The sequence below is a fragment of the Mus musculus genome, chromosome 8 (assembly GCF_000001635.26).
Source record: "Mus musculus strain C57BL/6J chromosome 8, GRCm38.p6 C57BL/6J".
In the NCBI taxonomy this organism is placed as follows: domain Eukaryota; kingdom Metazoa; phylum Chordata; class Mammalia; order Rodentia; family Muridae; genus Mus; species Mus musculus.
In genome coordinates this window covers 71486099-71512398 of record NC_000074.6, presented here as the reverse complement: position 1 = coordinate 71512398, position 26300 = coordinate 71486099, and the positions used below count along the sequence as shown (strand labels likewise).

The window sequence follows — 26300 nt, the reverse complement described above, 5'->3', positions numbered from 1 at the left end:
CCCACGTTTAAATCCAGCCTGCCACAGAGTAAAAGCCTGGGCCACAGAGCCAGTCTCTCTCTCTCTCTCTCTCTCTCTCTCTCTCTCTCTCTCTCTCTCTTTTGTTTTGTTTTTTTGTTTTTCAAGACAGGGTTTCTCTGTATAGTCTTGGCTGTCCTGGAACTCACTTTGTAGACCAGGCTGGCCTCGAACTCAGAAATCCGCCTGTCTCTGCCTCCCAAGTGCTGGGATTAAAGGCGTGCGCCACCACCGCCCGGCCAGGGCTAGTCTCTTGTCTCACTTGTGCCTTAGTTTCCTCTGCGCCTAGCCACCGGACTGTTAGATAACACGTCCCGGGAGCAGAGGGCACTGTCTGGCCCATCTAAAGTGGGGTGTGTGGGGTTGGAGTGGGAGAGTGGCGGTGGTGGAAACTGAGGCCGGACCAGGCTGGGGAAGCCAGTTCAGTCACCCAGTGAGTGCCCCGCCCTCCACCTATCACAGCTGCCCAGACTGTCAGTCAGTTCCTCAACAGCCTGGGTGGGAGTGTTGTGATAACCCACAGTCCCCATTTCCTCCTGGCCAGGAAGGAGCCGGGCAGAGGAAGCATTAAGAGGAGTAATATAAACACTCCCCCCTGCCTGGCGCAGTTCAGATCTGGCCAGGCAGACAACGCCAGACAGTGCGCCCTGTGGACACTGCGCAAATGGGGCTCTCCATGGACCGCAGCCCATACGCCCGCACGGGGGACCAGCAGCGCGGCTGCTGGTACTACCTGCGCTATTTCTTCCTCTTCGTGTCGCTCATTCAGTTCCTCATCATCCTGGGCCTGGTCCTCTTCATGATCTATGGCAATGTGCACGCCACCACTGAGTCCAGCCTGCGCGCCACGGAGATCCGCGCCGACAGCCTGTACAGCCAGGTGGTTGGACTATCTGCCTCACAGGCTAACCTGAGCAAACAGCTGAACATCAGCTTGCTTGTCAAGGAAACAGTCATGCAGCAACTGTTGACTACGCGACGTGAGATGGAGCGCATCAACGCCAGCTTCCGCCAGTGCCAAGGCGACCTGGTAAGAGGCGGCATGTGTGCCCTGGGCTGCAGCCCTGGGTGCGCCCAAATGCTAAACTCCATGGGAAGAAATCTGGATTCCCTCCTCCCCACACACACTCCTTCATTTATTTAGAACATGACCTCATGTAGTTCAGGCTGGTGTAGAACTCACTGTGTAGCCAAGGATGGCCTTGGGCTCCTGACCCTCCTGCTTCCACCTCCAGGACTCTAGGATGACCAGCCAGTGGTCAAGCCTGGTGTAGTACATGCAACACCACTGAGCTACAGCCTTTCTCTCTCCCTAATCCCACCCCCAGCAGAGTATGACTGTATAACCCAGGATGGTTTTAAACTCACAACAGTTCTCTGCCTCAGTAGATTGAGTGCTGGGATAATAGGTGTGGGTCACCCCATGTACCTGATGAAGATCTTGTGACTGTGATTTCTCCATGGCAGACATCACCTGTCAAGGAAGAGTTTGCTGCAGGTGGCTTAGTTTTTACAATTAAATGTATTTATTACACACGCATATGTCTACCCGCATGCTGTAACCTGTGTGTGGGGATCAGAGGACAACCTTCCACCGTGTGGAAGACTTGACTCAAGTTTTGTCAGCCTTAGCAGCAATTGTCTTTACCCACTGAACTGCCTTGCAGGCCTGATCACTCAATTAATTAATAATTAATCTATCTATTTCTTGACGCAGGGTCTCACTATAGCTCTGGCTGTCCTGGAACTCATAGAAATCTGCCTGCCTCTGCCTCCTAAGTGCTGGAATTAAAGGTGTGCACCACTATGCTGGGCTCTCTGATCTTTCAATTTAATAACAAAATCTCTCTTGGGATAAACCAGAAATTCATAATTTTATGGCTAGGCCCCTGGAGTGGAAGGAACTCTCTGGGTGAATGTGGGGGTGGGAACACATGCAGACCCTAGCATTGTCTGTCTGCAGTTGGCGTTTAGCTGGGTCCTGGGCATTCACAACAGGTCCTGCTGCTGTCAGTGCCTGCCCTGTGCCTGCTTAAGGCAGCTTCACAGAGATGGTAAACAGACTCAGAGGGCTAGGGTCTCCCTCTGTGTGACAAGGGTGAGCAGAGCTTGGGGCCAGCTCAGAGCTCAGCCCTTGCCCAGCATGGGTGAAGCTCTGTGCTCCAGGCCCATTAGCGAGCAGGGTTGAGCATGTACATCACTCTAATGCTTTCGAGCTAAAGCAGCAAGAGCTGCTTCAAGTCTACCCTGGGGTACATAGACATTTGTCAGAGAGGGGGTGGGGTGGGGGGGCACTTGTCTTTGAATACTGTGTGGTAGGAGATAGGAAGGAGCCCACTGTGACCTGGGACAGTTACAGAACTGAGGTCCTGGAGATAGCTGTCCCCACACAGTCCCAGTACGATGTTACACACATCCGACTGTGTTCACCCAAGACACCTCCACACTGCCACAAGGAGAACAAGAGGCTGCAGGCTGAGGCAGCTTCTGACCCAACAGCAGGGGTGCTGGCAGGCACTAAATTAGGGGTGAAGCAAGGATCTCCCCTGGAGAGGACAGGGTCCTAGGCTGCCTGAGGATAGAGGTGGCCTCCTCTCTCAGATCACTACCACAGACCCAGCCTCCTCCCTCAGACACTAGGACAGGACTGTGCTCCTCCCTCAGACTAGCCTGACAGGGAAGGCACCCCGAAGCCCAGGCTTCTCCTCAGGCAGAGCTGCCCAGGGCTTCTTGGGTTTAGGGCCCCAGGTCAGGATCATTGCTGATATTCTCACACCCACCCAGTTTCCCAGACTTCCTCACTGGAGAACACAGGGCTTCTGGATTTTAATTTCCAGTTACCAAATCTGCATACAGCATCTGGAGCTAACCCTGACTCAGAGCCTTCTCTGCCAAGTGTGAACTTTGTCCCCATGTGACATCCCAGCCCTCATTCTACATTTTAATAATTTCCAGCTGGGCAGTGGTTGCATATGCCTTTAATCCCAAGCACTTGGGAGAGGCAGGCGGATTTCTGAGTTTGAGGCCAGCCTGGTCTACAGAGTGAGTTCCAGGACAGCCAGGGCTACACAGAGAAACCCTGTCTCAAAAAAAAAAAAAAAAAAAAAAAAAGACAAAAAACAACACCTCCCCCCCCCCCAAAAAAAAAAAAACAAAGCCGTTTACTATGTAGCCCAGAATGACCTTTGGTTTATGGTGAACTGTCTGAAACAACAGGCGCACACCACAGCTTGCTTCTGTGGTGGTAGGCACAAAACCTGGCTTTGTGTTTGCTAGGCAGGCACTCTTGCAACTGACCTACGAGCACTCTAGCAACTGAGAGCTACAAGCGATGTATTAACTGAGCTACAAGTACTCTAGCAACTGAGCCCCAGTCCCAACCTCTGTGTTTAAGAGAGGATCTTGCTCAGCGTGGTACTGCACACCTTTAGCCAGCAGATTCTCTGAGTTTGAGATCAGCATGGTATAGAGCATTCCAGAACAGCTAGGATTACAGAAATCCATCCCAAACAAAGGCAGACAGAGTCTTCCTCTGTAGCTCAGGCTAGCCTCTAACTTACGGTAAATGTCCTACTCCTGAGTGCTAAAGTTACAGGTAAGAGGCACCTCGCCTTGTTTATTCAATAACACCTTGTTATTGAGCCCAGGGCTTTGTGCATCTTAGACTACAATCACCTCATAAACTGAGCTACAATCACTCTACCAATGGAGCTTCAAGCCCATCAGCTCTGGTAAAACTCTTGGCGGTCCCTTTTGGAGGTCATTGTGTGTGCAGCCGTGGAGATGGGTGCTGAGTTGTGTCACATGTCCAAACCTGCAGATCACCTACATAAACTATAATCGCTTCATCGCCGCTATCATCCTGAGCGAGAAGCAGTGCCAGGAACAGCTGAAGGAGGTCAACAAGACCTGCGAAGGTGAATTCGGGTCCTGGCCTGGCGGGGACGGGCTTGTGGGAGGGGTGTGCGGAGAGGGGGAAAGGGAGGGAGGACAGTCACACACAGCTGGGGTGGGAGAACACCATGCAGCTCAGAAGTCATCCTGGGCTCACCCCCGTCTGCCCCCACCTCCAGCTTTACTCTTCAAGCTGGGAGAAAAAGTTAAGACACTGGAGATGGAGGTGGCCAAGGAGAAGGCAGTGTGCTCCAAGGACAAGGAGAGCCTGCTGGCAGGAAAGCGGCAGGCGGAAGAGCAGCTGGAGGCCTGTGGCAAAGCACGCGAAAGGCAACAGCAGGAGCAGCAGGTGACCGAGGAGAACCTGCGCAAGGTGCAGTCCCTGTGCATCCCACTGGACCAGGAGAAGTTCCAGGCGGACGTGCTGAGTGCGTGGCGGGACTCGCTGATCTACCGTACCTTGGAAACCCTGCCCTACCACTACCAGCTGATGCCGGAGTACGCGTCCCTCCGTCGGACCTGCGAGAGCCTGCCCGGGATCATGACCACCAAGATAGAAGAGCTGGCCCGCGGGCTGCGCGCCGGCATTGAGCGCGTGACCCGTGAGAATGCAGAACTGCGGCGCCAGAAGTTGGAGCTAGAGCGCGCGGCACAGGCGGCGCAGGAGGCGCGGGCGCGCGCCGGGACCGAGGCGCAGGCGCGAGAAACCCAGCTACGGGCGGAGTGCGCGCGCCAGACGCAGCTGGCTCTGGAGGAGAAGGCGGCGCTGCGCGCGCAGCGGGACAACCTAGAGCGCGAACTGGAGGCGCGTAAGCGGGAGCTGGAGCAACTGCGCACCGAGGTGGATGTGCGCATTAGCGCGCTGGACACCTGCGTCAAGGCCAAGGTGGGCCTTCCCCGCCGGTGGGGACCAGTGCCCCGGGTTCAGCCTGGGGTCCTGGGAAGGTCAGCCTGGTGGTAGGTGGAAGCTGAGGCCGGAGGATGCCTCTGAGGAAGGGAAGCTGGGCCGGGAAGCTCCGCTCTTAGCAGGGATGGTGGGAACCAGGTTTGGAAGGGGGTTGAGGCTAATGAAGAATTAGGGGGACATGTGATTGCTGGAGGTGACGTCGGGGCTGTCGTGGCCTTGATCTCCCACCTAAGTCAGGCTCCTCTGATGGTGTCCCAGGTTGGTTTGGGATAGGATCTAGATTCCCTAGGACAGGCATGGTGGCGTCCACCTCTAATCCTAGCATTCCATTCGTCATTGTAGGGGCAGAAGGACCACTGTGAGATTGAAACCAGCCAGAGCTACACAGAGATATTGTATTTAAAAAAAAAAATCGCCAACAAAATCCCAACTAGGTAGCTCAGGCTTTCGTAGGGAACAGAGGAGAGCAGCTCCTCAAACTTCTTTCCTGTTCTTCCCATAGTCGCTGCCAGCCGTCCCGCCGAGAGTCTCAGGCCCACCCCCGAACCCTCCACCCATTGGTGAGTAACAGCCAGAGGGGTCTGGAGTCGGGACTCCTGGTTCCACACCCCAGCTCTCTTCTCCTAGACTGCTCATCAGGAATCTTCATTTGTTTCTATAGATCCAGCTAGCCTGGAGGAATTCAAGAAAAGGATCCTGGAGTCTCAGCGGCTCCCTGTAGTCAACCCTGCTGCCCAACCCAGGTGAGATTGTCGATCCCAGAACTATAGAGAAAGGAAGCCAGATTGGGGTTCAGGGTGGAGAGAGAGGCAGGGCTCACACTTGATGCCTCCGTAATGGAGCACCTGCTGTATACTAGGGCATGGCAGGCAACCCTACTTCAGGCAGGCAAGCCAGGGCTTTAGAGGGAGTACTTGTGAGCTGGAGGATGGAGAGGAGGCAGCCACAAGGAGGCTGAGTCTCACAGCCTGTGTCTCGATGTGTGTGTGAAGGGCTGGGCTAGAGGCTAACCCCGGCTGTGGTTCCTCAGTAGTCATCCACTATGGACTTACATTTTCCCTACTAACTTATTGTATGTGGACAGACATGTACTGTGTCATGTCTGTGGAGGTCAAAAGAACTCTCCACCACGCCAGTCCTGGACTGAACTCGGAACACTTTGCTCATGGAGCCAACCTGCTGGGCCCTCCACCATCGTTTTGGCATCTGGCACTTTGAGACAGGGTCTCTATATGTTGGTTAGACTAGCCTAGAACTGAGACCTGATCCTGAGTGCTGAGATTAGTCACGTACCACCACAAACAGCCACCATTTTTTGGTCCAAGGCTGCTCTCTGGCCTGGAGCTCACCAAGTAGGCCAGGCTGGCTGGCCAGCAAGTGCTCTGGAGAGCTGCCATCCCCCAGCATCGCAGGGGCTTGCCCCGCCCAGCACACTCAGCTTTTGCCAAGGTTCTGGGATAAAACCCAGGCCCTGCTGCCCCACAGCTGGCTTTTCACTGAGTTACCTGCCCTACCCCAGGAGCCTCACCGTTTACTTTTACAGAATGGAAATTGGACTGGCAAGAAGGCTCAGCAGATAAAGTAGCTTGCTGCCAGCCCAAGCCCCACCCCAACTCCCACACACTGAGAAAGATGGGATTCCAATTGTCTTCCATCTACCTCCATACCACAGCCATGCTATAGGTGCACTGCACACAGAATAAGGAAAAAACTAGACAGCTAGGATGGTGTTGTGCTCTGGAGGCTAAGGCAGGAAGAGCCTTAGAGTGAGACTCTGTCTCAAACAGAAGGCAGCTAACCAGGCATGGTAGTGCATGCCTTTAATCCTAGCACTCGGGACACAGAGGCAGGAGGATCTCTGTGAGTTCGAGGCCAGCCTGGTCTACAGAGTGAGTTCCAGGACAGCGACGGCTACACAGAGAAACCCTGTCTCAAAAAACTAAAGGGAAGAAAAGGGGTAGAGGTTCAGGTCTGTCCTCTGAGCTGGACCAGGGCATCAGGCACTTGGTCAGGTCCTGGCCTAATGCCCACCCACACCCCACACAGTTCATCAGGAGCCCAGTCATCAGCTGGAAACACTGGAATGTGGTTATAGGGAAAGTGACTCAGCTATGGCTCCCTGCAGAGCCCCGGCCACTCTGATTCAGGTCACATCACCTGGGTGACTGGGTCACAACTCAGCTCTCAGGAAGCTGAGGCAGGAGGATTAACAGTTCAAGGCCATCCAGGACTACCTAGGAATCTAATTTTTGTTAGCAGTTTAGGTTCCAAGGGCCAGAGCAGGACTTTGTGTATGTGGACGCTTTGTCTGCTAGTCTGTCCACACACAAGAAGAAGGAATCTGATCACATTGCAGATGGTTGTGAGCCACCACATGGTTGTTGGGAATTGAACTCAGGTCCTCTGAAAGAACAGAGAATACCCTTAACTACTGAGCCTTCTCTGCAGCCACAGTCTTTGTGATTTTAAACCAAATCTCTTTGAGTCTCAAGACGTAGACTTCAACTCTCTTCCACCATCTCCTGGTCACCAGATTTGTGTCAGTCACCCACAGCCTCTTTTTAAAATATTTATTTATTGTTTGAGACAGGGTCTCACTGTAGCCTTGGCTCACTTGGAACTTATTCTGTAGCCCAGGCTAGCCTAGAACTCATACAGATGAGTTGGCCTGCCTTTGTCTCCCAAGTGTTAGGATTAACTTAAGGCCGTGTGACATCACATCCTGCCCCAATATACAATCCAGGCTGGCCTCAAAGTCAGTTCTCTGCCTCCACTTCTTCAGTATGTCCTACTGGTGTCCGCCACCATATCTGATCTTTATTATGTGTGTGCGCACTCACACATGCACGCTGTGGCACATGGGTACATGGTGCCTAGAGCCCAGAGGAGCCAGAGGAGGATACTGAGTGTCCCCTGTCCCCTGACTTGCAGTTGGGTCCTGGCAAGTGCAGCAGGCTCACTGCTGAGCTGTCTCTCCAGCCCTACTGAGAGCCTCAGACACTTGGTTTTTCTGTGACTGGGTCTGATTTATGTAGCTTGGACTGGCCTCCAGCTCCAGATCATCCTGCAAAAAGGTAGGGCAGTGCGGAGTCAGCCTTGGACTCATAGACTTGTGAGCCTAGCGCTTGGAAGACCCAGGCAGGGGTTTAAGACTACATAGTGAATACTTTTTTTTTTGAAAGAAAGGAAAGAAGATGGGAGAGAGCAAAGAAAACATTCAAAAAGATGAGTGGAGACAAAAGTGGGCCCTGGGCTTCTGGAAAGCTCCCCTCCCACCTCACCCCCAGGGCCAGCTTCCTCACATGCTCCCCCCACCTCACCCCCAAAGCCCAGCCTCCTCACATGCTCACCCCACCTCCCACCCAAGGCCCAGCCTCCTCACTTGCTCCCCCCACCTCACCCCCAAGGCCCAGCCTCCTCACATGCTCCCCCCACCTCCCACCCAAGGCCCAGCCTCCTCACATGCTCCCCCTACCTCCCACCCAAGGCCCAGCCTCCTCACATGCTCCCCCCACATCTCCCACCCAAGGCTCAGCCTCCTCACTTGCTCCCCCCACCTCACCCCCAAGGCCCAGCCTCCTCACATGCTTCCCCCACCTCACCCCCAAGGCCCAGCCTCCTCACATGCTCCCCCCCATCTCCCACCCAAGGCCCAGCCTCCTCACATGCTCCCCCCACCTCCCACCCAAGGCCCAGCCTCCTCACTTGCTCCCCCCACCTCCCACCCAAGGCCCAGCCTCCTCACATGCTCCCCCCACCTCACTCCCAAGGCCCAGCCTCCTCACATGCTTCCCCCCACCTCCCACCCAAGGCCCAGCCTCCTCACATGCTTCCCCCACCTCACCCCCAAGGCCCAGCCTCCTCACATGCTCCCCCCCATCTCCCACCCAAGGCCCAGCCTCCTCACATGCTCCCCCCAGCTCACCCCCAAGGTCCAGCCTCCTCACATGCTCCCCACCACCTCAATCCCAAGTCCCAGCCTCCTCACATGCTCCCCCCCCATCTCCCACCCAAGGCCTAGCCTCCTCACATGCTCCCCCCCCCATCTCCCACACAAGGCCCAGCCTTCTCACATGCTCCCCCCCCCCATCTCCCACACAAGGCCCAGCCTTCTCACATGCTCCCCCCACCTCACCCCCAAGGCCCAGCCTCCTCACATGCTCCCCCCCTCATCTCCCACCCAAGGCCCAGCCTCCTCACATGCTCCCCCCACCTCACCCCCAAGGCCCAGCCTCCCTCCACCCCCCACCCTTGACCCTTTTGGCTGGGAAGTTTCTATTCTGATCCTACTTCTCAGAGGAGGAAACTGAGGCCCTTGCCAGGGTCACGCAGGGTTTCCCTTGAGAACAGAAATGCTTTTGACATTGTTTATCTTGAATGGCGCCTATTCTGAGGGACAATGCTCACTTAGGTCTGGCCCCCTCCTGTCAGTCTTCAGGGTACCTAGAAGGGCCCTCCCCTGTGGCTGGGGCCATGGCCACCGGGGCCTCATCCTCACCATCCAGACTTAAGGGCAGTGCCTTCTTGCGCCTCATTCCCTCCCTCCTTTGCACACTGACTACACAGGTGCACAGCTCCAACCTGGGTCTGTGTAGTTTCAAGACAATGTGTGGCTATTCAACCTTGATGATTTCAAACTCAACCTTTCTTCTTCATCAACTTTGGGGTGGCTGGGTGGTGGTGCTGCTGCCTTTAATCCCAGCACTAAGGAGACAGAGGCAGGAGAATCTGAGTTTGGGGCCGGCCTGGTCTACAGAGTGAGTTCCAGGACAGCCAGGGCTACACAGAGAAACTCTGTCTTGAAAAACCAAAAGAGGAAAGTGAGTCTGGGTTGACCCCCATCTCCACACCCCATTTTAGTGTCATTTAATTAATGAGTTTCTTTATTTTGAGACATGATCTTACCTTGTAAACCAAGGTGGTGTCAAACTCAGAGAACCACCTGCCTTTTGCCTCCCCAGTGCTAGGATTAAAAGTGTGGCCACAACTTATTATTATTGTTAAATGTACTTATTTATTCCCTTTACAATTCAATACCAACCCTTCCTCTCCTCCCAGTACCTCACACAAGTCCTCTCCCCACTACCCCTCCCCTTTTCTCTTGAGAAGGGGAGGCCCCCCTCTCAGTGTCAACCTACCTCCCAGTGCCAGGCTAGGCACATCCCCTCCCACTGAGGCCAGGCAAAGCTGTCCATTTAGGGGCACAGGATCCGCAGGCAGGTAGGCAGGCAGGCAACAGTCTCAGGGACAGCCCCTGCTCCAGTTGTTTTGGGGACCCGCATGAAGACCAAGCTGCACATCTGCTACATCTGTACAGGGAGGCCTATGTCCAGCCCAAGCTTGCTTTTTGGTTGTTTGTTCAGTTCTGGGAGCCCCCAAGAGTCCAAGTTAGTAGACTCTGTTGGTCTCGCTGTGGAGTCCCTGTCCTCTTTGGGTCCCTCAATCCTTCCCACAACTTTTCCATAAGACTTCCAGAGCTCCAGCCAATGTTTGGCTGTGGGTCTTTGCATCTCTTTCTATCGGCTGCTGGTGGAGCCTCTCAGAGGACAGTTATGCTAGGCTCCTGTCTACAAGCATAGCAGAGAGAATATCATTAATAGTGTCAGGGACTAGTTCTTGCCCATGAGATGGGTTTCAATTTGGGGCAGTCATTGGTCCACCATTTCCCCTGTATCTGCTCTCTTTATTCCTGCACATCTTATAGGTAGGACACATTCTTGGTTGAAGGCTCCCCTTGGAGTCTTGCCTGGCTACAGGAAGTGGCCTCTTCAGGATCCATATCCTCCACTCACAACCAACCTTTTTTTTTTTTTTTTTTTTTTTTTTTTTATTTTTATTTATTATATGTAAGTACACTGTAGCTGTCTTCAGACACTCCAGAAGAGGGCGTCAGATCTTGTTACAGATGGTTGTGAGCCACCATGTGGTTGCTGGGATTTGAACTCTGGACCTTCGGAAGAGCAGTCGGGTGCTCTTACCCACTGAGCCATCTCACCAGCCCTTTTTTTTTTTTTTTTTTAAGATTTATTTATTTATTATATGTAAGTACACTGTAGCTGTCTTCAGACACTCCAGAAGAGGGCGTCAGATCTTGTTACAGATGGTTGTGAGCCACCATGTGGTTGCTGGGATTTGAACTCCTGACCTTCGGGAGAGCAGTCGGGTGCTCTTACCCACTGAGCCATCTCACCAGCCCCACAACCAACTTTTAAAAAGAAAGAATTTTAGTATCCAAAATGTCTTTGTGTGTGCTGCGCTGCCTGTGGAAGCCAGGACATGTGTGCCCTCTGTCAGTGTCCAGCTAATACCCTTGAAACCAGGTCTCTCCCTGAACCTGCAGCTCCTTGGGCCCAGCCACAGCCTCCTCCAGATACTTCTGTCACAGCTGATGGTGTAAGCACACCCAGCTTTTTGTTGTTATTTTTATTTTTGTTTCTTTGAGGCAAGCCCACGCTGGCCTCAAACTCACAAAGATCCTCTCGTCTCTGCCTCCCGAGTGCTGGGATTAAGGCTGTGCACCCCATGCTTGGGCAGCACCAGTCTTTTTATCTAGGCCCTGAGGACTGCAATGCAGGTCCCTTGCATGGTGACCGCTTTCCCCCACTGCACCATCTCCTTGTCTGTTTGCACTGCTGACAGGAGTCAGCGGTGGTGAGGAAAACCCACATGCTGTTGGAATAATCAAAACAATTGTTCTTCCTTCCTTATATGTAAAAAGCCTATCAGGTTTATTTGTTTGTCCCCGTGAGAGCCAAGGCACAGCGGGACACCTGGTAGGAGTCCATGGTCTCTTTCTACTCTGTGTGATTTGGGATTGGACTCAGGTCAATGGGCTCTGGGAGGACCCTTCACTCGCTGGTCATCTCACCAGCCCACAGTGCTTCCTTTATTGATATTTGTATTACTTTAATTATGTGCATGGGGGGAGTATGTGCACATGAATGTAGTGTCCACAGAGGGGTCAGAGCCCCGGGAGCTGTGGGGTTTCAGGCAGTTATAGTTACCCGGTGTGGGTGCTGGGAATTGCCCTTGGGTCCTCAGGAAGAGCAGTAAAGTATGAGCTCTTAACCACTGAGCCATCTCTCCAGCCCACAGTGCTTCCTTTAAATGAGATCAACCTGCTGGTCTGGTTATTACAGCCAATTTTCTGTGCCAGAAGGTTTCACATTTGAGTGGGTGGGTTCCGAGACAGGGTCCACTGAGTAGCCCTGGTTGTCCTGGAAATCCTTCTGTAGACCAGGCTGGCCTCAGAGATCTGTCTGCCTCTGCCTCTCAAGTCCTAGGATTAAAGGTGTCTGGCTGGGATTGGTTTGTTGTTTTATTTTTTTTCTTTGTGTGTGTGTGTGTGTGTGTGTGTGTGTGTGTGTGTGTGTGTGTGTTTAGAAAAGGTGTTATGTAGCCCAGACTAATCTCAGATTCCCTATGTAGCTGAGGTTGACCTTGAACTCCTAACCCTCCTGCCTCCTCTGCCATTGTAAGTCCTGATATGCACCTTAGGTCTCACAGCCCTGAGGAATCAGAGGCTGAGTGGTATAGACCAAGGGACAGTCTGGGGCGGGGGTAGGGGTTGAGGGGGGAACCACATGAAACCAGCTGGTCCAGACTGCAGCAGCAGACTGAGGTCTGGCACCTCAGGAGCCTTATCAGGAAATGGCCTAGGGCCTCACAAGGCCCCTCAGTCTCCACTTCCCAGTTGCCCTTGCTGAAATACACTCGGGAGTGGCCTGATACTCAGACTTATTTGGATCAGCAGTGATAACCTGTGGTTGTCATCTCAGTAGCCAGGAGGCAGAGGCAGGAGGGTATCTATGAGTTTGAGACCACACTGGTCTACAGAGTGAGTTCAAGGCTAGCCTTGGTTACACAGAGAGTCCTTGTCTCAGAAACAAACAAAGAAGATAGGTGTAGCAGTCTGGTGAGCATACAGCCAAGCATCTGTCGACCTAGAAGAGGATGTGTTTGTAACTTATTTTACTTATTTATTTATTTTTTTTTACAATGATTGATGGTGTATGTGCACGTCACAGCACGTGTGCCGGTCGGAGGACAATTTGTAGCTGTTGGTTGTCTCCTTCCACCATGTGGCTCTGGGAGCAAATTCAGGTCACGAAGCTTTCAAGTGTCTTCTCCCAGTGAGCCCTCTCTCGGCCATGATTCTCTTATCTGACTTTCTGACACTGTGGGAAGACTATACTGGAATCTTCCACAAGTTCACTAAGGAAAGGACCTAGGGAGGAGCATGGGGACTCTGGGAAGTGTGCCTTGGAAAGAGTGACCAGTGGGAGGCGAGTGAGGAGATGGGAACCCAGCCTTACCTCATGGCTGTGAAGGACTTTGCGGGTTCCAGAAGGCTGTGGGCAGCACGGAGCTTGGCCTACATGGAGATTTACAATGGGTTCACTCTGGTTAATCCAGAGGAAGTGACCTGGGCAAGAACAGAGGTCACCAGGCAGTCAGGGAGGGGACCAGAGCCAGCCTGAAGGAGAGCCTAGGGGCCCCGGGAAGAGCTGGGGACGGAAGGGAGGGAGGGGGAGAGGAAGCCAGACTTGGCTGCAGACCCCCCACCCCCACCAGGAAATGCCTCAGCACCACTTCTGACCCCATAGGAGCTCCTCTGCCAGGCGGGGGTGGGGGGCGGGGGACCATTCCAGCCTGAGGGATGCTGTGGGGGTGGGGCGGAAACCTCTTGGAATTGTTGGCACTTAGGTGGGGCTGATGTCCCAGTTGTGGAACAGCGGGAGGAATGAGACCTTGGTGTCAGCTTTGGAAGCTGTGTACGTGGTTGGTCCTAAAGGTACTGGGCAGCCATGGAGAGAGTGCATAGGTTCATTCCAACAGTTTTCGTAGTGAGATTAAAAGAGAAACCAGAATCCCAGCACAGAGGGAGCTGAGGCAGGAGGTCCGAGTTTGAAGCCAGCCTGCATTGGATAATCTGGTCTCAAATCCCTAGAACCTTGTGGGGCCTCCCAGAATCTCAGTCTCGTTGGTGGCTGTGTAGCAGAGACAAACCTTAGGGCCCTTCTGGAGCTTAGGTCTAACCTGGAGGCCCAGCCCCACTTTACCAAGGGTTATGGGAGAAGGAGACAGCAGAGCCATGCCATGCCCCTGCTGCAGAGTAGCCCCTGGGCCCCTCAGCCTTTGGTGACTGCTAAGCTTTCTGCTCTTCCTTCCCAGCGGTTGAGGACCCAGCTGCCGCAGGACGCTGGGTGCCAGAATCGCCCACCTGTGGATGGGGGCAGCCAGGTGCCCACAGTGCTGGACACCCGCCGTGCCTGCCGGCAGCCTCCACCCCCACGCCTTCTCTGGCACCCCTTCACTGTCCCCTGCATCCCCGCCATTCCCCAGACACTGGATTTAAGGCACACACAGCTGTGAGATGACTTCACATCGACCCCTTGTGCAGTGACCCGGATGGTGCCCCACCCACACATGAAGCACCCACAGCTCAGCTGCCACCCTAGGCAACTCCTCCGGTTTCCTATCACTCTGCTCCTGACCCGGGAGGTGAGAACAGGAAGCCCAGCCTTCAGCTCCCTTGGGAGTTTCCAGCCTCCCTCTTAAAGGCCACTAGGGTTTCCAGATCCTATTTGAGAGTCTCCAGGCCTCCCCTGAAGGGTTCTAGCCACCACGCCCACAGGATTCCCATTAGGTTTTAAAGTCTTTTCCAGAGTCCGCTGGTTCCCCTCCTCCTCACAAGGAAGGGCCTCAATTGTAGATGAGCGTTCCGGGTGGATCTTAGAGCCCTAGAGGGAGGCTTTTGCTTGTAGCCCCCTAAAGATATTACTGGCACATAATAAATATGAAAGTCCTTTGAAGACTGGTTTGTATTTGTTTGTGTGTGTTTGTTTGTTTTAAGCCAGAGTTTCCCTCTGTACCTCTGGCCATCCTGAAACTCACTCTGTATACCAGGTTGGCCTCGAACTCAGAGATATGCCTGTCTTGGCCTCCCAAGGGCTGGGATCAAAGGTATGTACCACCACCACCTGGCTGGTTTCTATTTATGTTTTTATTCTGTAAACAAGGTCACATTATGCATGCCAAGTTGGCTTTGAATTCTGGATCTCACTACCTCAGCCTCCTGAGGACAGTGATGACTCTCATGCTCAGTGGGGACTGGTGAGACAGCTCAGCAGGTTAGGTACTGACTGCTCCTAGAGAGGATCTGGGTTTGGTTCCCAGCATTAACATGGCAACTTACAACTACATGCAGGGGATCTGATGCCCTCTCTTGAACTCCAGAGGCAGCACACATGCAGGTGGTGCAATCAAGGTAACATAGAATCTTTAAATGAATAGATGGCAGCTGTGGCGGGTGGCATGCACCTTTCAGCCCAACCCTGTGGCTCAGTGGGTAGAGTGCTTGTGTTGCATGAATGACACCCTGGACTCCATCTCCAGCACCACATAAACTGGGTGTGGTGTTATTCCAGACCTGAAGAGGCTGAGGCAGGAGGATTGGGACTACAAGGCCAGCCTGGGCTACAGGAGACCCTGTTTCAACCATCAGGACTAAATAAAAATGAAAAGCTATCCTATTGCCTTCTGGTGCAAACATATTGAAAGATGCATCTCCTCAGGTTGGTACAGATTTAAAAAAAAAAAAATAGTAGCCCTTACAGAAACAACATGCAACAGAATGAAGCCCAGCGTGGTGAAACAGGTCTGTCCCTGGTGGGGAGGCTGAGGCAGGGGACTGAAGGGCAAGGGCAGCCCTCTAATGTCCAGCCCAGCTGTCCTTGAATCCCAGCAGCAAGCTGGAGCCATCGAGGGAAAAGCAGACAAACATGAAGGCAGAAGGCGGCTGCTCCCTCCAGCGTTGGCCCCTGTGGGAGCAGGAGGTGAATCACACAGCCTGTGTGCCACACTCTGCCTTGGGGACAAAGCGGCGATATTTCCTGGATCCGGAAATATGGGCCAGAGCCTGTCACTGCAGGAAGCACTCGGCTGGAGCCCCGCCAACCAGGCCACCAGGGGTCAGCCTGGGAGGCTGCCTGGATGGCTGGGATGAAGGCCCCAAGGAATTGGGGCGGGCCCTGGACCTGCGCCTGAGCTCTGGGATGAAGTCGACCTGACTGAAGGTCTGATAGCCACTGGCCTGGGTGCAGATGGTGATCAAACTCAGCCTTTGTTTTCTCTTCCCAGACACCATGTTTCAAATCTGTACTCTCAGCTAACATGATTGGGAGGCAGAAGGATTGCTTAAACCCAAGAGTTCCAGGCCAGTCTGGGCTACACAGTAAGAACCCACCTCTAACAACCACAGTGGTTGTGATAATGAATCTGAAGTGTCCAGGCAGAGAGGCCTACATTGCTGACATGAGAAAACAAAAGCCTGCCCCCAGCGCTGCCTCAGGAGGGTCCTATACTGGCACAGTCCTCTTCATCATGGATTCTGAACCCGCCCTCTGTTGGTCACACATCCTTCATGGCTCCCCATTACCCTACAGCCTAGTTTCTCAGCCCCTTTGGCAGCTTACAGACAGGGTTCAGCCCTGGCTGCTCTCAGAATATCTGATCAGGACTTAAGGGTGAACAAAGTTTATTTGCTTCATTTGTGTTCATTTGTTTCGTTTTGAGACAAGAGGCTCGCTACATAGCCTGGCTGGCCTCCAACTCAGAGATCCTCCTGCCTCTACAATGCTGGGATCGCTGGCGCACTAACATGCCTGGCTATGCTTTTCCTTGCCTAGCTCCCTGGGTGAGAGTACTTGTTGCTGAAAGAGGAGAAACTGAGTCTCAATTGCCAATATAAAAGCAGGGTATAGTTGTGCACCTGTAACCCTAGCACTGTGGGCAGAGAGAGGAGGATGCTAAACACTGGATACAGAATTGAGACCTGACCTGTGTCCTTTTCTGGCCAGTATGTCCCCTAGAATCCCCACACCCACGTGTATGATAACATCACACACACACACAAACACCATGGGGTAGGGGCTTGGCTCAGTTTTATCTGCCCAGACCCCTCCTCCAGGCAGCTTTTCTGGATTCCCTTCGGCCCCTAGTCTCATCCAGGCTCCCAGGCCCCAGGCAGGGCTCCGGGGCGGAAGGGGGCCAAGTGCCCGGTCCGACTGCCTCCGCTGGGTGAGGCCCTGACTCTTTGGGGATTTCCTGCGTTCTCTATAAATAACCCCCCCCCCCCCCGTCGCTTCCCACAAACTCCTCACCCTTCTTGGAAAAAAGGGACTGCGGCCAAGGCCTCCATGCAGCTGTGTGCCAGCCCCGAGGCAAGTGGCCTACATCGGGCGAGCTGCCCAGAGGGGCGGCCCCGCCCAGCTTGAGGCGCCATGGCTCCTCCTGGGAGCTCGGGACCCTTCCCCTTTTTTTCAAGACAGGATCTCGCTTTATAACCCAGCCTGGCTTGGACGGGGTGCTGAGGTGACAGGCGTGAGGACAAGTCATCAATTAGGACACACTTGGCCTGGGGGAAGTGGAGTTACACTAGGAACGCTCGCCCTCTGCTGGCGGGCTGCGGCTGCAACAGACACAGCAGCATTGTCCTCTTTTTTTTTTTTTTTTTTTTTTGGTTTTACAAGACAGGGTTTCTCTATATAGCCCTGGCTGTCCTGGAACTCACTTTGTAGATCAGGCTGGCCTCGAACTCAGAAATCTGCCTGCCTTTGCCTCCCGAGTGCTGGGATTAAAGGCGTGCGCCACCACACCCAGCTAGCATTGTCCTCTTACAGTCAAGTCCCAGGCAACATCAGGCCTCCTTGTAGTCATGTCACATAGAGCCATCATGCCTTACTCTCAGGAAGACAAGACCCAAGTGGCCCCAGCACCCTACAATGTTGCCTACGATAGAAGGCTCTCCACAAGGTTCAACGTGGGGTGTAACTGACTGCTGAAACCCAAAGCCAGAGGCCATTAGGTGAGGCCACTCCGAGCCCCGTTTTCTTAGCACTGGTGAAACAGAGAGGGCACAGATGCCTGGAAGTTTGAGGCCAGTGCCATCTACACAAAACTAAAAATAAATACAAATAAAATAAAAATATCTGCACGATGGCTTTGCAGATAGAGGCGTTTGCTGCAAGAAGATGTGAGTGGTTCCCAGCGCCCGTGGGCTGGAACTCCACTTCCAGGGATGCCTCTGCTCTCACACACATATATATATAATTAGAAATAATGAAGTCTCTTGCTGTCAACTCTGATGGCCCAAGTTCGATCCCCGAGACCCACACTGCTATTGCAGAAGACCCTTGCAAGTTGTCCTCTGACCTCCCCGTGTGTGCTGCGGACCCCCCAATGGTGGCACAGGCCTGACACCAGCACTGGGTCCATATTAGTCACGTTTTCATTGAGTGGCGATGACTGCAGGGATTCATAACTGTTTAAAGGAGGGGGGGGAGAATAAAAAAGTTCTTGGGTGCTCAGCAGTAAATGGGGCGATCTGATCCCCAGTTACAGGGAGCACAATGGAAATGCTGTGTGGGGTGTAAGAGCCTGAGGACTGGGTGGCACCAGGATCCTGGTGCTGCTGAGCTGCAGCTGTGGTCCCTCACACCCTGTCCAGGTGGGGATGTGTGGTCCTGTGGCTCTGAAGATTAACAGGCAGTGAAAGCCCTGGGGGAGGGCACAGAAGGACATTTTCTTTAACTGTGTAGCTACCAGTCAGAAAAATCTCAGGATGATTTAAGAAAAGCAAGGGAGCCTGGCGTAGTGGCACACGCCTTTAATCCCAGCACTTGGGAGGCAGAGGCAGGCGAATTTCTGGTCTACAGAGTGAGTTCCAGGACAGCGAGGGCTATACAGAAAAATCCCCGTCTTGGGCTGGTGAGATGGCTCAGGAGGTAAGAGCACTGACTGCTCTTCCAAAGGTCCTGAGTTCAAATCCCAGCAACCACATGGTAGCTCACAACCATCTGTAATGGAATTGGATGCCCTCTTCTGGTGTGTCTGAAGACAGCTACAGTGTACTTAAATATAACAAGAAATCAAAAAAAAAAAAAAAAAAAAAAAAAAAAAAGAAAGAGAGGAAGAAAGAGAGGAAGAAAGAAAGAAAGCATGACCCAAGGTGCTTTGTCCCAGTATTGCTTCTTAAAAAAAAAAAAGAAAGAAAAGAAAAATCCTGTCTCAAAAAACCAAAAAGAAAAAAGAAGCCGGGCGTGGTGGCGCACGCCTTTAACCCCAGCCCGTGGGAGGCAGAAGCAGGCGGATTTCTGAGTTCGAGGGAAAGGAAGGAGATTAGTGAGAGCAGGGACTGAGCAAGTGAGATAAGGGAAGGGCATGATCAAAGCACAGGAGATACTTGGATGAAACTGTCACAGCAATACTCATTCCAGGTACCACATGCTACTACACAAGTAAAAATTTAAAAATGTATTTAATTGGCAAACGATGCCATAAATAGAAGCACGTCAGCAAAGTTCTAGAAGGTAAGGCTGACTGATCCTTGTGGACACACGCTTCTGGATTTCCTGAACTCTTCATTCTCCTTTGGTAATTAAAAATGAAATGCCTTTAATCCCAGCACTTGGGAGGCAGAGGCAGGCAGATTTCTGGGTTCAAGGCCAGCCTGGTCTACAGAGTGAGTTCCAGGACAGCCAGGACTACACAGAGAAGCCCTGTCGTGGCTCAGCATATAACATGCAACGGGTTTCACATCCAGCACTACATCATTCAGGCACTTGGCAAGGTGATGCTGACCTTAATCCCGACATCGGGGGTGAGGAAGTATCCACTGTCAGATCCCTGATCCATGTCTCTCTCCTCACTGTGGAGGGCTGCAGACGCCAGTGCTCTCCTGCCCTCTGCTAGGTTTGCCATCTTGGATCATGACCTTGTGGGAACTCCGAGGCTGAGTCCCAGGCTCTGGACCTCACTTGCCCACACAGAAGTCCTGGAAGATGAGATCCAGGATCTCCTCCGTTCCTCCTCCACCTGTGAGGTGATTTAGTTGCCTCCGAGCCTGGCGCAGGGCCTCGGCCGCCAGAGCCAGGTCTGTGGCCAGCTGGTAGTGGCCCAAGGCATCCAGGCAGCCCTGGAGGTGGTACTGGTGCCTGACCCGGGTCAAGAGCGGTGGTCCTGTGGATGGGTCCCCACACCTGCCAAAGACAAGACCCAGTTGCCTCACTCAGCCACTTTTGGAAAAAGACCTCCCATGGAAACCTTTTTTTGCAGAGAGAGAAAGAAACTGAGGCTGAGGGATAGGTCTGAGCCCAAAGCCAGCAACTCTGTTTACATCTGAACTTGGTTGATGAAGCTGAAGGTGGGTGAAGGGGACTCACACCGCAGCCAGCTCGGTCTTCAGGGCCTGCAGGAGGCTGTCCATCCCGGCTCCCGTGTGGCAGGACAGGAGCAGGTGAGGAGGCAGGGCTATGTCGCAGGCTGGGGCATTAGCAGACAGCAGATCAGATTTGTTGAGCAGCAGCAGGAGGCGCTGCCCACCGCTGTCTTGGCTTTGTGCTAGCAGTGGGGTCACTACAGTGTCCAGGAAGCTGCAGCTGGATGAGGAGGCCAGGTCGGAGGCGTCCAGCACCCCCAGAATGATGTCAGCCTGCTCCAGCCTGGGGAGGAAGGACCATGAAGCATAACCATGGAGGATCCTGGGAAGGCACTGTTGGTGCTGCTCAGAGGAGCAGCTCAGCTGAGGGATGAACAACCTCTGTAAGGCGTGGCTCAGAGCAAAAGGCAGAACAGATGCCATTGTCTGGCACATGGGCAGGACTTTGGCAGGATGAGGTGGGGTAGAGCCTGCACAGGTGGGACTTTGCTAAAGGGGCGGGGCGGGGCGGGGCTTCAGTGGAGACCTGGCAGAACTGTTGAGAGCATGGCCAAGGGAAGAGTGATGAAAAGCAGGGCAGGGCACAGAAGAGGACAGGCTGTGAGTGTTGTGAGGTGGCCTGAGGACTGACGAGACTCGGGGAGGGGTGGGGGGAGGGACCAAGGGACACAGGTCAAGATTGCTCTTCAAATTACGAAGCCTCCATGAAATCGACTCATGGGGAGAAAAGGTCACTGGTCGCCCGCCACATTCTCAGCCTTCCACCTACCTGTGGCGGGCCCTGCGCACACCCTCCTGCTCAACAGCGCCCACGCCTTCCCGGAGCCCTGCAGTGTCGCTCAGCAAGACAGGGAACCCAGCCAAGTCCACGGGAGTCTCCAGCACGTCACGGGTGGTCCCAGGCTCTGGGGACACGATGGACACTGGCTTTTGGCCTGAATGTCAGGGACAATGTGATTAAGAACCACGGAGTGGAGGTAAAAGCCCTCACTTTCAGGAGGCGCTGTCTGCCACTCTCGTAGCTTTGAGCTACCAGTGGGGCCACCACAGTGTCCAGGAAGCTGCAGCTGGAGGAGGCGTCCAGCAACCCTAGGATGCTGCACCCCTGCCCAGAAGAAGCCCATCCCATCCTTTCCTGAACCCCACATACTGAGTAGATTCACCAGACTGCTCTTGCCCGCATTGGGAGGTCCAGTGACCACAACATTTGCCCCCGAGAGGAGCCTTTGTCCACGCCTAGCATCTCGCAGGTGGGAACCCAGCGCCACCTCCAGGGCTCGAACTTCTCTGTCCGCTGTGAGAGGGAAAAGGCGGGGTGGGGGGGGGAGAGCTATCAGCAAGGTCTCAGGGGGGGCTGAATGCCAGCCCCAACTCCCCCAAAACCAGACATACCCTGCTCCAACACACCCTCTTCCAAATTATCATCCTCTCCGAAGTCAATGTAGGCCTCCACATAGGCCAGAGCCTGGGGAGGAGGGGAGATGTCACAGGTGCTCTCTCAGTCTCAGGTCTAACTCCAGTTTGATCTATACAACCAGACTGGCCTCTCACAGGCCTAGAACTTTCTCTAAAGGATGCATGGATGGAGCTGGAGAGATGGCTTGTTGGTTTAAGTGCACTGGCTGCTCTTCCAGAAGTCTGAATTTAATTCCCAGCAACCATATGGTTGCTCACAACCATCTGTAATGGGATCTGATGCCCTCTTCTGGTGTGCAGACATACAAGCAAATAGAGCACTCATAAACACAACATAAACAATATAAGTAATATAAATCTTAAAGAGAAAAAGAGAACACATGAATGGGTGAACATGCAGGCTTGCCTTGGTGAGAGTCTTTGCCCAGCCCTGGCAGAGCTGGCTCAGTTCCCCATCCAGCTGCCTCAGAGCCTGTCGACGCTGGGCCTCAGTTTCTGCACGGATAAGATCTGCCAGTCCCTCCACTTCAGTCAGGCTCAGCTTGCCATGGGCAAATGCCCTCCTGGTGAACTCTCCGGCCTCGGCTGGCCGCAGTCCTGGCACACTACCTGCAGGAAAGCATCACAAGGCCTAAGCTCCTGAGTCCCCATCCAATGGCAGGTAACAGCCAGCAGAGCAACAAACCAAACCCCAGGTGGGTTTTCAGGTGACACAACTTCGTCAGAGTCCCCTGATCCTGTAAGGAATCACAGGAAGCTCACTGATTCTTTGGGCTGGACCCTAATGGGTCAGTGGTCAGTTACTGGGTGTGACCACCACACCCCATCTGGGGGATGTAGATATCTCTCTTAGAACCCAGGCCAGCAAGCTGTTGAGGTCACCTGCAGTTGCCCCTCCCCATCAGTGCTGATTACACACGCAGGCCCCAGACTGACAGAGTGCTGGCCATCAGGGGCTTCCTGTGGCAAACTTGTTGGATGAACACACATTAAGTAAAGGTGACACAATTCTTTCTGAAAAGGCAAGACCCTCCCTATCCCCACCACCCAGAAATCACAGAAAGCCTGGTTGTACGCTGGTACATCGTACCAGCTACTCATCAACTCCCTAAATAGGACTTAGCACTTCCTCCAAACAACTACCACCAAACATGCACTTGAGTCTGAGCTTTCCTCAAAGTCCTCCCCATGCTGAAGTCTCTGCGTGTGTGTGTGACACCAGGAAGTCAAAAGACAGCCTGCAGGAATCAATTCTCACCTTTCACCACTCGGGTTCACATTTGGCAACAATCACCTTTACTGGCAGAGTCATCTAGAAGGCCTGGGTTAATATGATACATCTCTTCTCCCAAATGACAATGTGTTTTGCAGTCTATCTCCAATACCTTTTAGTCTCCCCCAGGAACAGTGCCACTCAACAGAGCCTCACCCAATGCCTGCAAGACACCGCTGACCACCGCAGGACCTCCGTGTACGTGAAACTCCACGCAATCCTCACCCGTGAAACTCTGGGGTCCTTGTATGGAAAAAAGCAGAGTTAGGGGATGGGCACGACCCGGGCTGACTCCTGGAGGGGACTGAGACCCGGACACGAGCGCCGTGGGCTCCCGGATCCGGCCCCTCACCTGGGAACCAGAGGACGAGTGAGCGGTCCAGTGGCTCCCCGGAGCACGGGTGGCGGAGAAGGCGCAGGCAGGCTCTGCGGGCAGGAGGCGGCTCCTGGAGCGCCGTGAGGCTGCGGAGCGCGAGCCCGCTAGCTGGACCGCTGGTGCGGATCACTGCGATGGCGCAGCGTCCCTGGCCGGAGCTGAGTGCGAAGATGGTGCTGCTGGGGACTAAGGACTCTGCACTGGTGCTGCAGCGTGCGCACAGCCTGGAGATCGGAAAGGAAACGAGTAAGCGCATCCAGAAACCCGAGCCTCGGGGTGAACATGGACGGAGGGATGGTCGCCCGTTGATGCCCAAGCTGTACGAGCGGTGGCCAGGCGATGGGCTTGGAAAGACACGGCAGCTGCGGGAGGAGGAACGGGGTCTGGAACTTCAGGGGCAAACCTGGGTCCTAAAGCAACGTCTAGCGCGTGACAGCGGGTCCGTGCCACTCACCTGAGGGGCGCCCACGCCGCCTGGGTCACCAGGGCGCTCAGCCCACGCCACATGGATTTCCAATTTTGCAAGCACCTTGGCCGACACTCCCGCAGGGCTTCAAGTTCGGGAAGAAAGTCCTGCCCCTTTGCGGTGTGACTTAGCGGTACGACTCTCAACTACCATTGGATCGCCTATAGGAGGTCCCGCCCTCTATCTATAGATTTTGATTCCTATTGGCTGATCCAAGGGAAACGAAGTTGGGATGCGGGTGTGTACAACGCAAGAGTGTCCCGCGGAAACACAGAGCAAAGTTTTCGGTTCCTAGAGCAACAGGTATCTGACACAATAGTGGGAGGAAGAAAATGCAGGATATATCTCAGCGGTGGTTCGAGCCCTTCTTTTCCTTGTGCCCATTCCGTAGTCTTAGAGAAGCTAAGAAGCTATGTGTGCGCTCCGACTGTAAAGTCCATGAAAGGCAGCGCAGAAGGCACTTGCTGCCAAACTTGACAATCTGAGTTCTATCCCCGGGATCAGCTTAGTGAAGGAGACCAGACTTGTGCAAGTTGTCCTTTCACCATCACGAGGGAGGTGGGGTCGGGGTATTCTACACCCAGTTAGAGACAGAAAACTCAAAGCATCTTAGTGACTGCAGGGGATGAGTTCCGGGAGAAGCCACGCCCTAGGTCAGGGAAAATCTGGTCCAAACTTCTGGGAAGTTTCTTCCTGGCCCTTCTTGTGTCTCTTCACTGATCCCCGCTACCCCATCTTTGCCAGCTGCAGCTCCTGGGCAAGTATCTTTAGCCAGGCGCCATCCCCAGGCAAGGAAGCCTTTCTGGCGGTTCCAGCCCAGCTCCAGCCCTGGCTTCCCCGCCCTCTTCGGGGTCCCGGTTGGCCGCAGGTCCGATGTGTGTTCCGGGATAGGCATCCTGGGGCCTCCAGTTAACTTCGGGTTAACCCGGGACAGCACTGAACTGCGGGGTGAAGGAGCAGGCTCGAATACCAGGTTCTGGGCGGGCGGGGCTTCGCGAGCGCCCTCGCACTGCCAATTCTCTGGTTCTCGACTTGTGCGGGCGGGCGCTCTTTAGTTAGTGCTGCCGGGTACAGTATAGTCTCAAAGCCCTCAGGTTCCCATCTGCCCTACTTTCAGTCTGTGAAACAGGGACAGTGACGTTGTCCATCTCCTGTGGTCCCATCTTTTTTGTTTGTTTGTGTGTTTGTTTTTGTTTTGTTTTTTTCGAGACAGGGTTTCTCTGTGTAGCCCTGGCTGTCCTGGAACTCACTCTGTAGACCAGGCTGGCCTGGAACTCAGAAATCCGCCTGCCTCTGCCTCCCAAGTGCTGGGATTAAAAGCGTGCGCCACCAGTGCCCGGCCCCCGTGGTTCCATCTTAACACGTTTAGAGCAAGTGCTCATTACCTACTAAGTGCTCACAGGACTTCAGGGTGGGCCACTCTGAAGTGGGAAAACATGGGAGATCAGGGCTGTGGGTTTTGGTGCTTGCTTCTAAGTCTGACGACCTGAGTTCAATCCCCTGGACCCACATGGTGGAAAGAATCAGTTTCCACAGGTGTCCGTCCTCTCACCTCCATACACTCGCCAAAGCGCTCCTGCCCACAACAAACAAACATTCTTTAAAAATCTGGTATCAGGCTTAGCTTTGTGGTTGAGCATTTCCCAGCAAGCTGGACTTTTGACAGCCTCCCTTCCCACCTAGGATCACCCAGAACATAAAAGTTTCAGACAAACAACATTTCTTTGTGTAGTTGTCAGAACATACCAGTATATCTGAAATTCATTTAATCAGTGGCTTTATTTTTTGAGGCCTATTTGTTATTTAACGATGTGTAAGCTTTGGTGTCGGGCATATTTAGCATCCCCTGGCTCTGGAGTTACTGGCAAGTGTAGGTGCAGGAACCGAACCCTGGTCCTCGAGAAGAGCTACAAGTGTTATTAACCGCGGGGACATCTCAACAGCTTGGCCCACCCTTTTTTGACACAGTGTCTTGGAAGCCCGGGGTGATCATGAACTTGCTATGTGGCCTCTGAGGATGCCTTTGAAATCCCGATCTTTCTGCCTCTTGAGTGCAGGGCTGGTAGCTCCGTGCTGGGCCAGCGATCTACTGATTGAGTCACACCAGTCGTGCCCTTTAGCGGGACTCTTTTATTCCATTTATCTGTGTGTGCGAGGTGACGCTTGTCCGCATTGGTGTACAACTTGTGGCAACACCTTTATATGCAGTGAGTGCCTCAAGATTGTGTTTATTTGATAAATTTGGCACCTGAATCCTTATCCTTTTATGGAAGCTGTATTGTAGTAATAAGGGTTGTGTGGGAGCAGAGGGCAGTAATATGTTTTCAGAACCTGAACTGTATGTGCAAAGGCCCTGGGGGCAGGCAGGACCTGCTATAATTACTTACATTCCAGTTGGGGTACTTGAGGTATTGTTCTCAGGTATGTCACTCAGCCAGGTCCTCCCTCTCGCACCCGGCTCAGAATCCACCCCTTTGACCTCAATACTTTGTAGATGGGTAAACAGACTGAAGGGCTGAGGGTGGAAGAAAGTTCTTCTCAGTGTCGGCCTGAACAAGCACGGTAGATCCAAGTGGGCGGGCAAGAAGGAAGCGTACAAAAAAAGAAAGAAAGGAAGGAAGGAAGGAAGGAAGGAAGGGAGGAAGGAAGGAAGAAAGAAAGAGAGAAAGAAAGAAGAAAAGGAAAAACACTCGGGCGGGGACCGGAAGCAGAGATGAGGCGGGGGTGGGA

The 26300-nt window shown here is 53.5% G+C and overlaps 3 protein-coding genes across 10 annotated transcripts; 2 read left to right on the top strand and 1 right to left on the bottom strand.

Annotated features, from left to right (window-relative positions):
• Positions 1-592: 592 nt before the first annotated feature.
• On the top strand, positions 593-14646 carry Plvap (plasmalemma vesicle associated protein). 2 transcript variants are annotated; one of them, XM_011242342.2, is made up of 6 exons: positions 593-1048; positions 3839-3935; positions 4092-4869; positions 5322-5379; positions 5481-5562; positions 13994-14639. In XM_011242342.2, exons 1-5 carry the CDS (start codon positions 683-685, stop codon positions 5538-5540), a joined length of 1359 nt encoding a protein of 452 aa, XP_011240644.1. In that variant the 5' UTR covers positions 593-682; the 3' UTR covers positions 5541-5562; positions 13994-14639. The 2 variants fall into 2 exon arrangements, with proteins under 2 accessions (XP_011240644.1, NP_115774.2); NM_032398.2 differs by having other exon boundaries at positions 630-1048; positions 4092-4798; positions 13994-14646.
• On the top strand, positions 6703-9563 carry Gm46041 (predicted gene, 46041). The gene has a single exon (XM_017313039.1). It carries the CDS (start codon positions 8045-8047, stop codon positions 9101-9103), a length of 1059 nt encoding a protein of 352 aa, XP_017168528.1. The 5' UTR covers positions 6703-8044; the 3' UTR covers positions 9104-9563.
• Gtpbp3 (GTP binding protein 3) lies at positions 12775-26255 on the bottom strand. 7 transcript variants are annotated; one of them, NR_157146.1, is made up of 11 exons: positions 23559-23671; positions 23081-23328; positions 22885-22971; positions 21862-22064; positions 21432-21504; positions 21190-21333; positions 20809-20974; positions 20044-20322; positions 19463-19860; positions 13135-13244; positions 12775-13046 (listed from the first exon to the last, which is right to left on the bottom strand). NR_157146.1 is itself a non-coding variant. In NM_032544.4 (9 exons), exons 1-9 carry the CDS (start codon positions 23609-23611, stop codon positions 19635-19637), a joined length of 1479 nt encoding a protein of 492 aa, NP_115933.2. In that variant the 5' UTR covers positions 23612-23671; the 3' UTR covers positions 19121-19634. The 7 variants fall into 7 exon arrangements, 2 of the variants coding, with proteins under 2 accessions (NP_115933.2, XP_006509800.1); NR_157147.1 differs by lacking the exons at positions 12775-13046; positions 13135-13244 and having other exon boundaries at positions 19121-19860; positions 21432-21744; NR_157144.1 differs by lacking the exons at positions 12775-13046; positions 13135-13244 and having other exon boundaries at positions 19121-19860; positions 21862-22060.
• Between the last annotated feature and the right edge of the window lie 45 nt (positions 26256-26300).

Coding starts and splice junctions, on each gene's coding strand:
- Plvap (XM_011242342.2), top strand. CDS start 683: ATGGGGCTCTCCATGGACCGCAGCCCATACGCCCGCACGGGGGACCAG. Junction 3,936..4,091: donor GGTCAACAAGACCTGCGAAG/GTGAATTCGGGT, acceptor CCCCACCTCCAG/CTTTACTCTTCAAGCTGGGA. Junction 4,870..5,321: donor CTGGGAAGGTCAGCCTGGTG/GTAGGTGGAAGC, acceptor TTCTTCCCATAG/TCGCTGCCAGCCGTCCCGCC.
- Gm46041 (XM_017313039.1), top strand. CDS start 8,045: ATGAGTGGAGACAAAAGTGGGCCCTGGGCTTCTGGAAAGCTCCCCTCC.
- Gtpbp3 (NM_032544.4), bottom strand. CDS start 23,611: ATGTGGCGTGGGCTGAGCGCCCTGGTGACCCAGGCGGCGTGGGCGCCC. Junction 23,329..23,558: donor GCGGCGTGGGCGCCCCTCAG/GTGAGTGGCACG, acceptor TCCGATCTCCAG/GCTGTGCGCACGCTGCAGCA. Junction 19,861..20,043: donor AAGACCGAGCTGGCTGCGGT/GTGAGTCCCCTT, acceptor TGTCTTTGGCAG/GTGTGGGGACCCATCCACAG.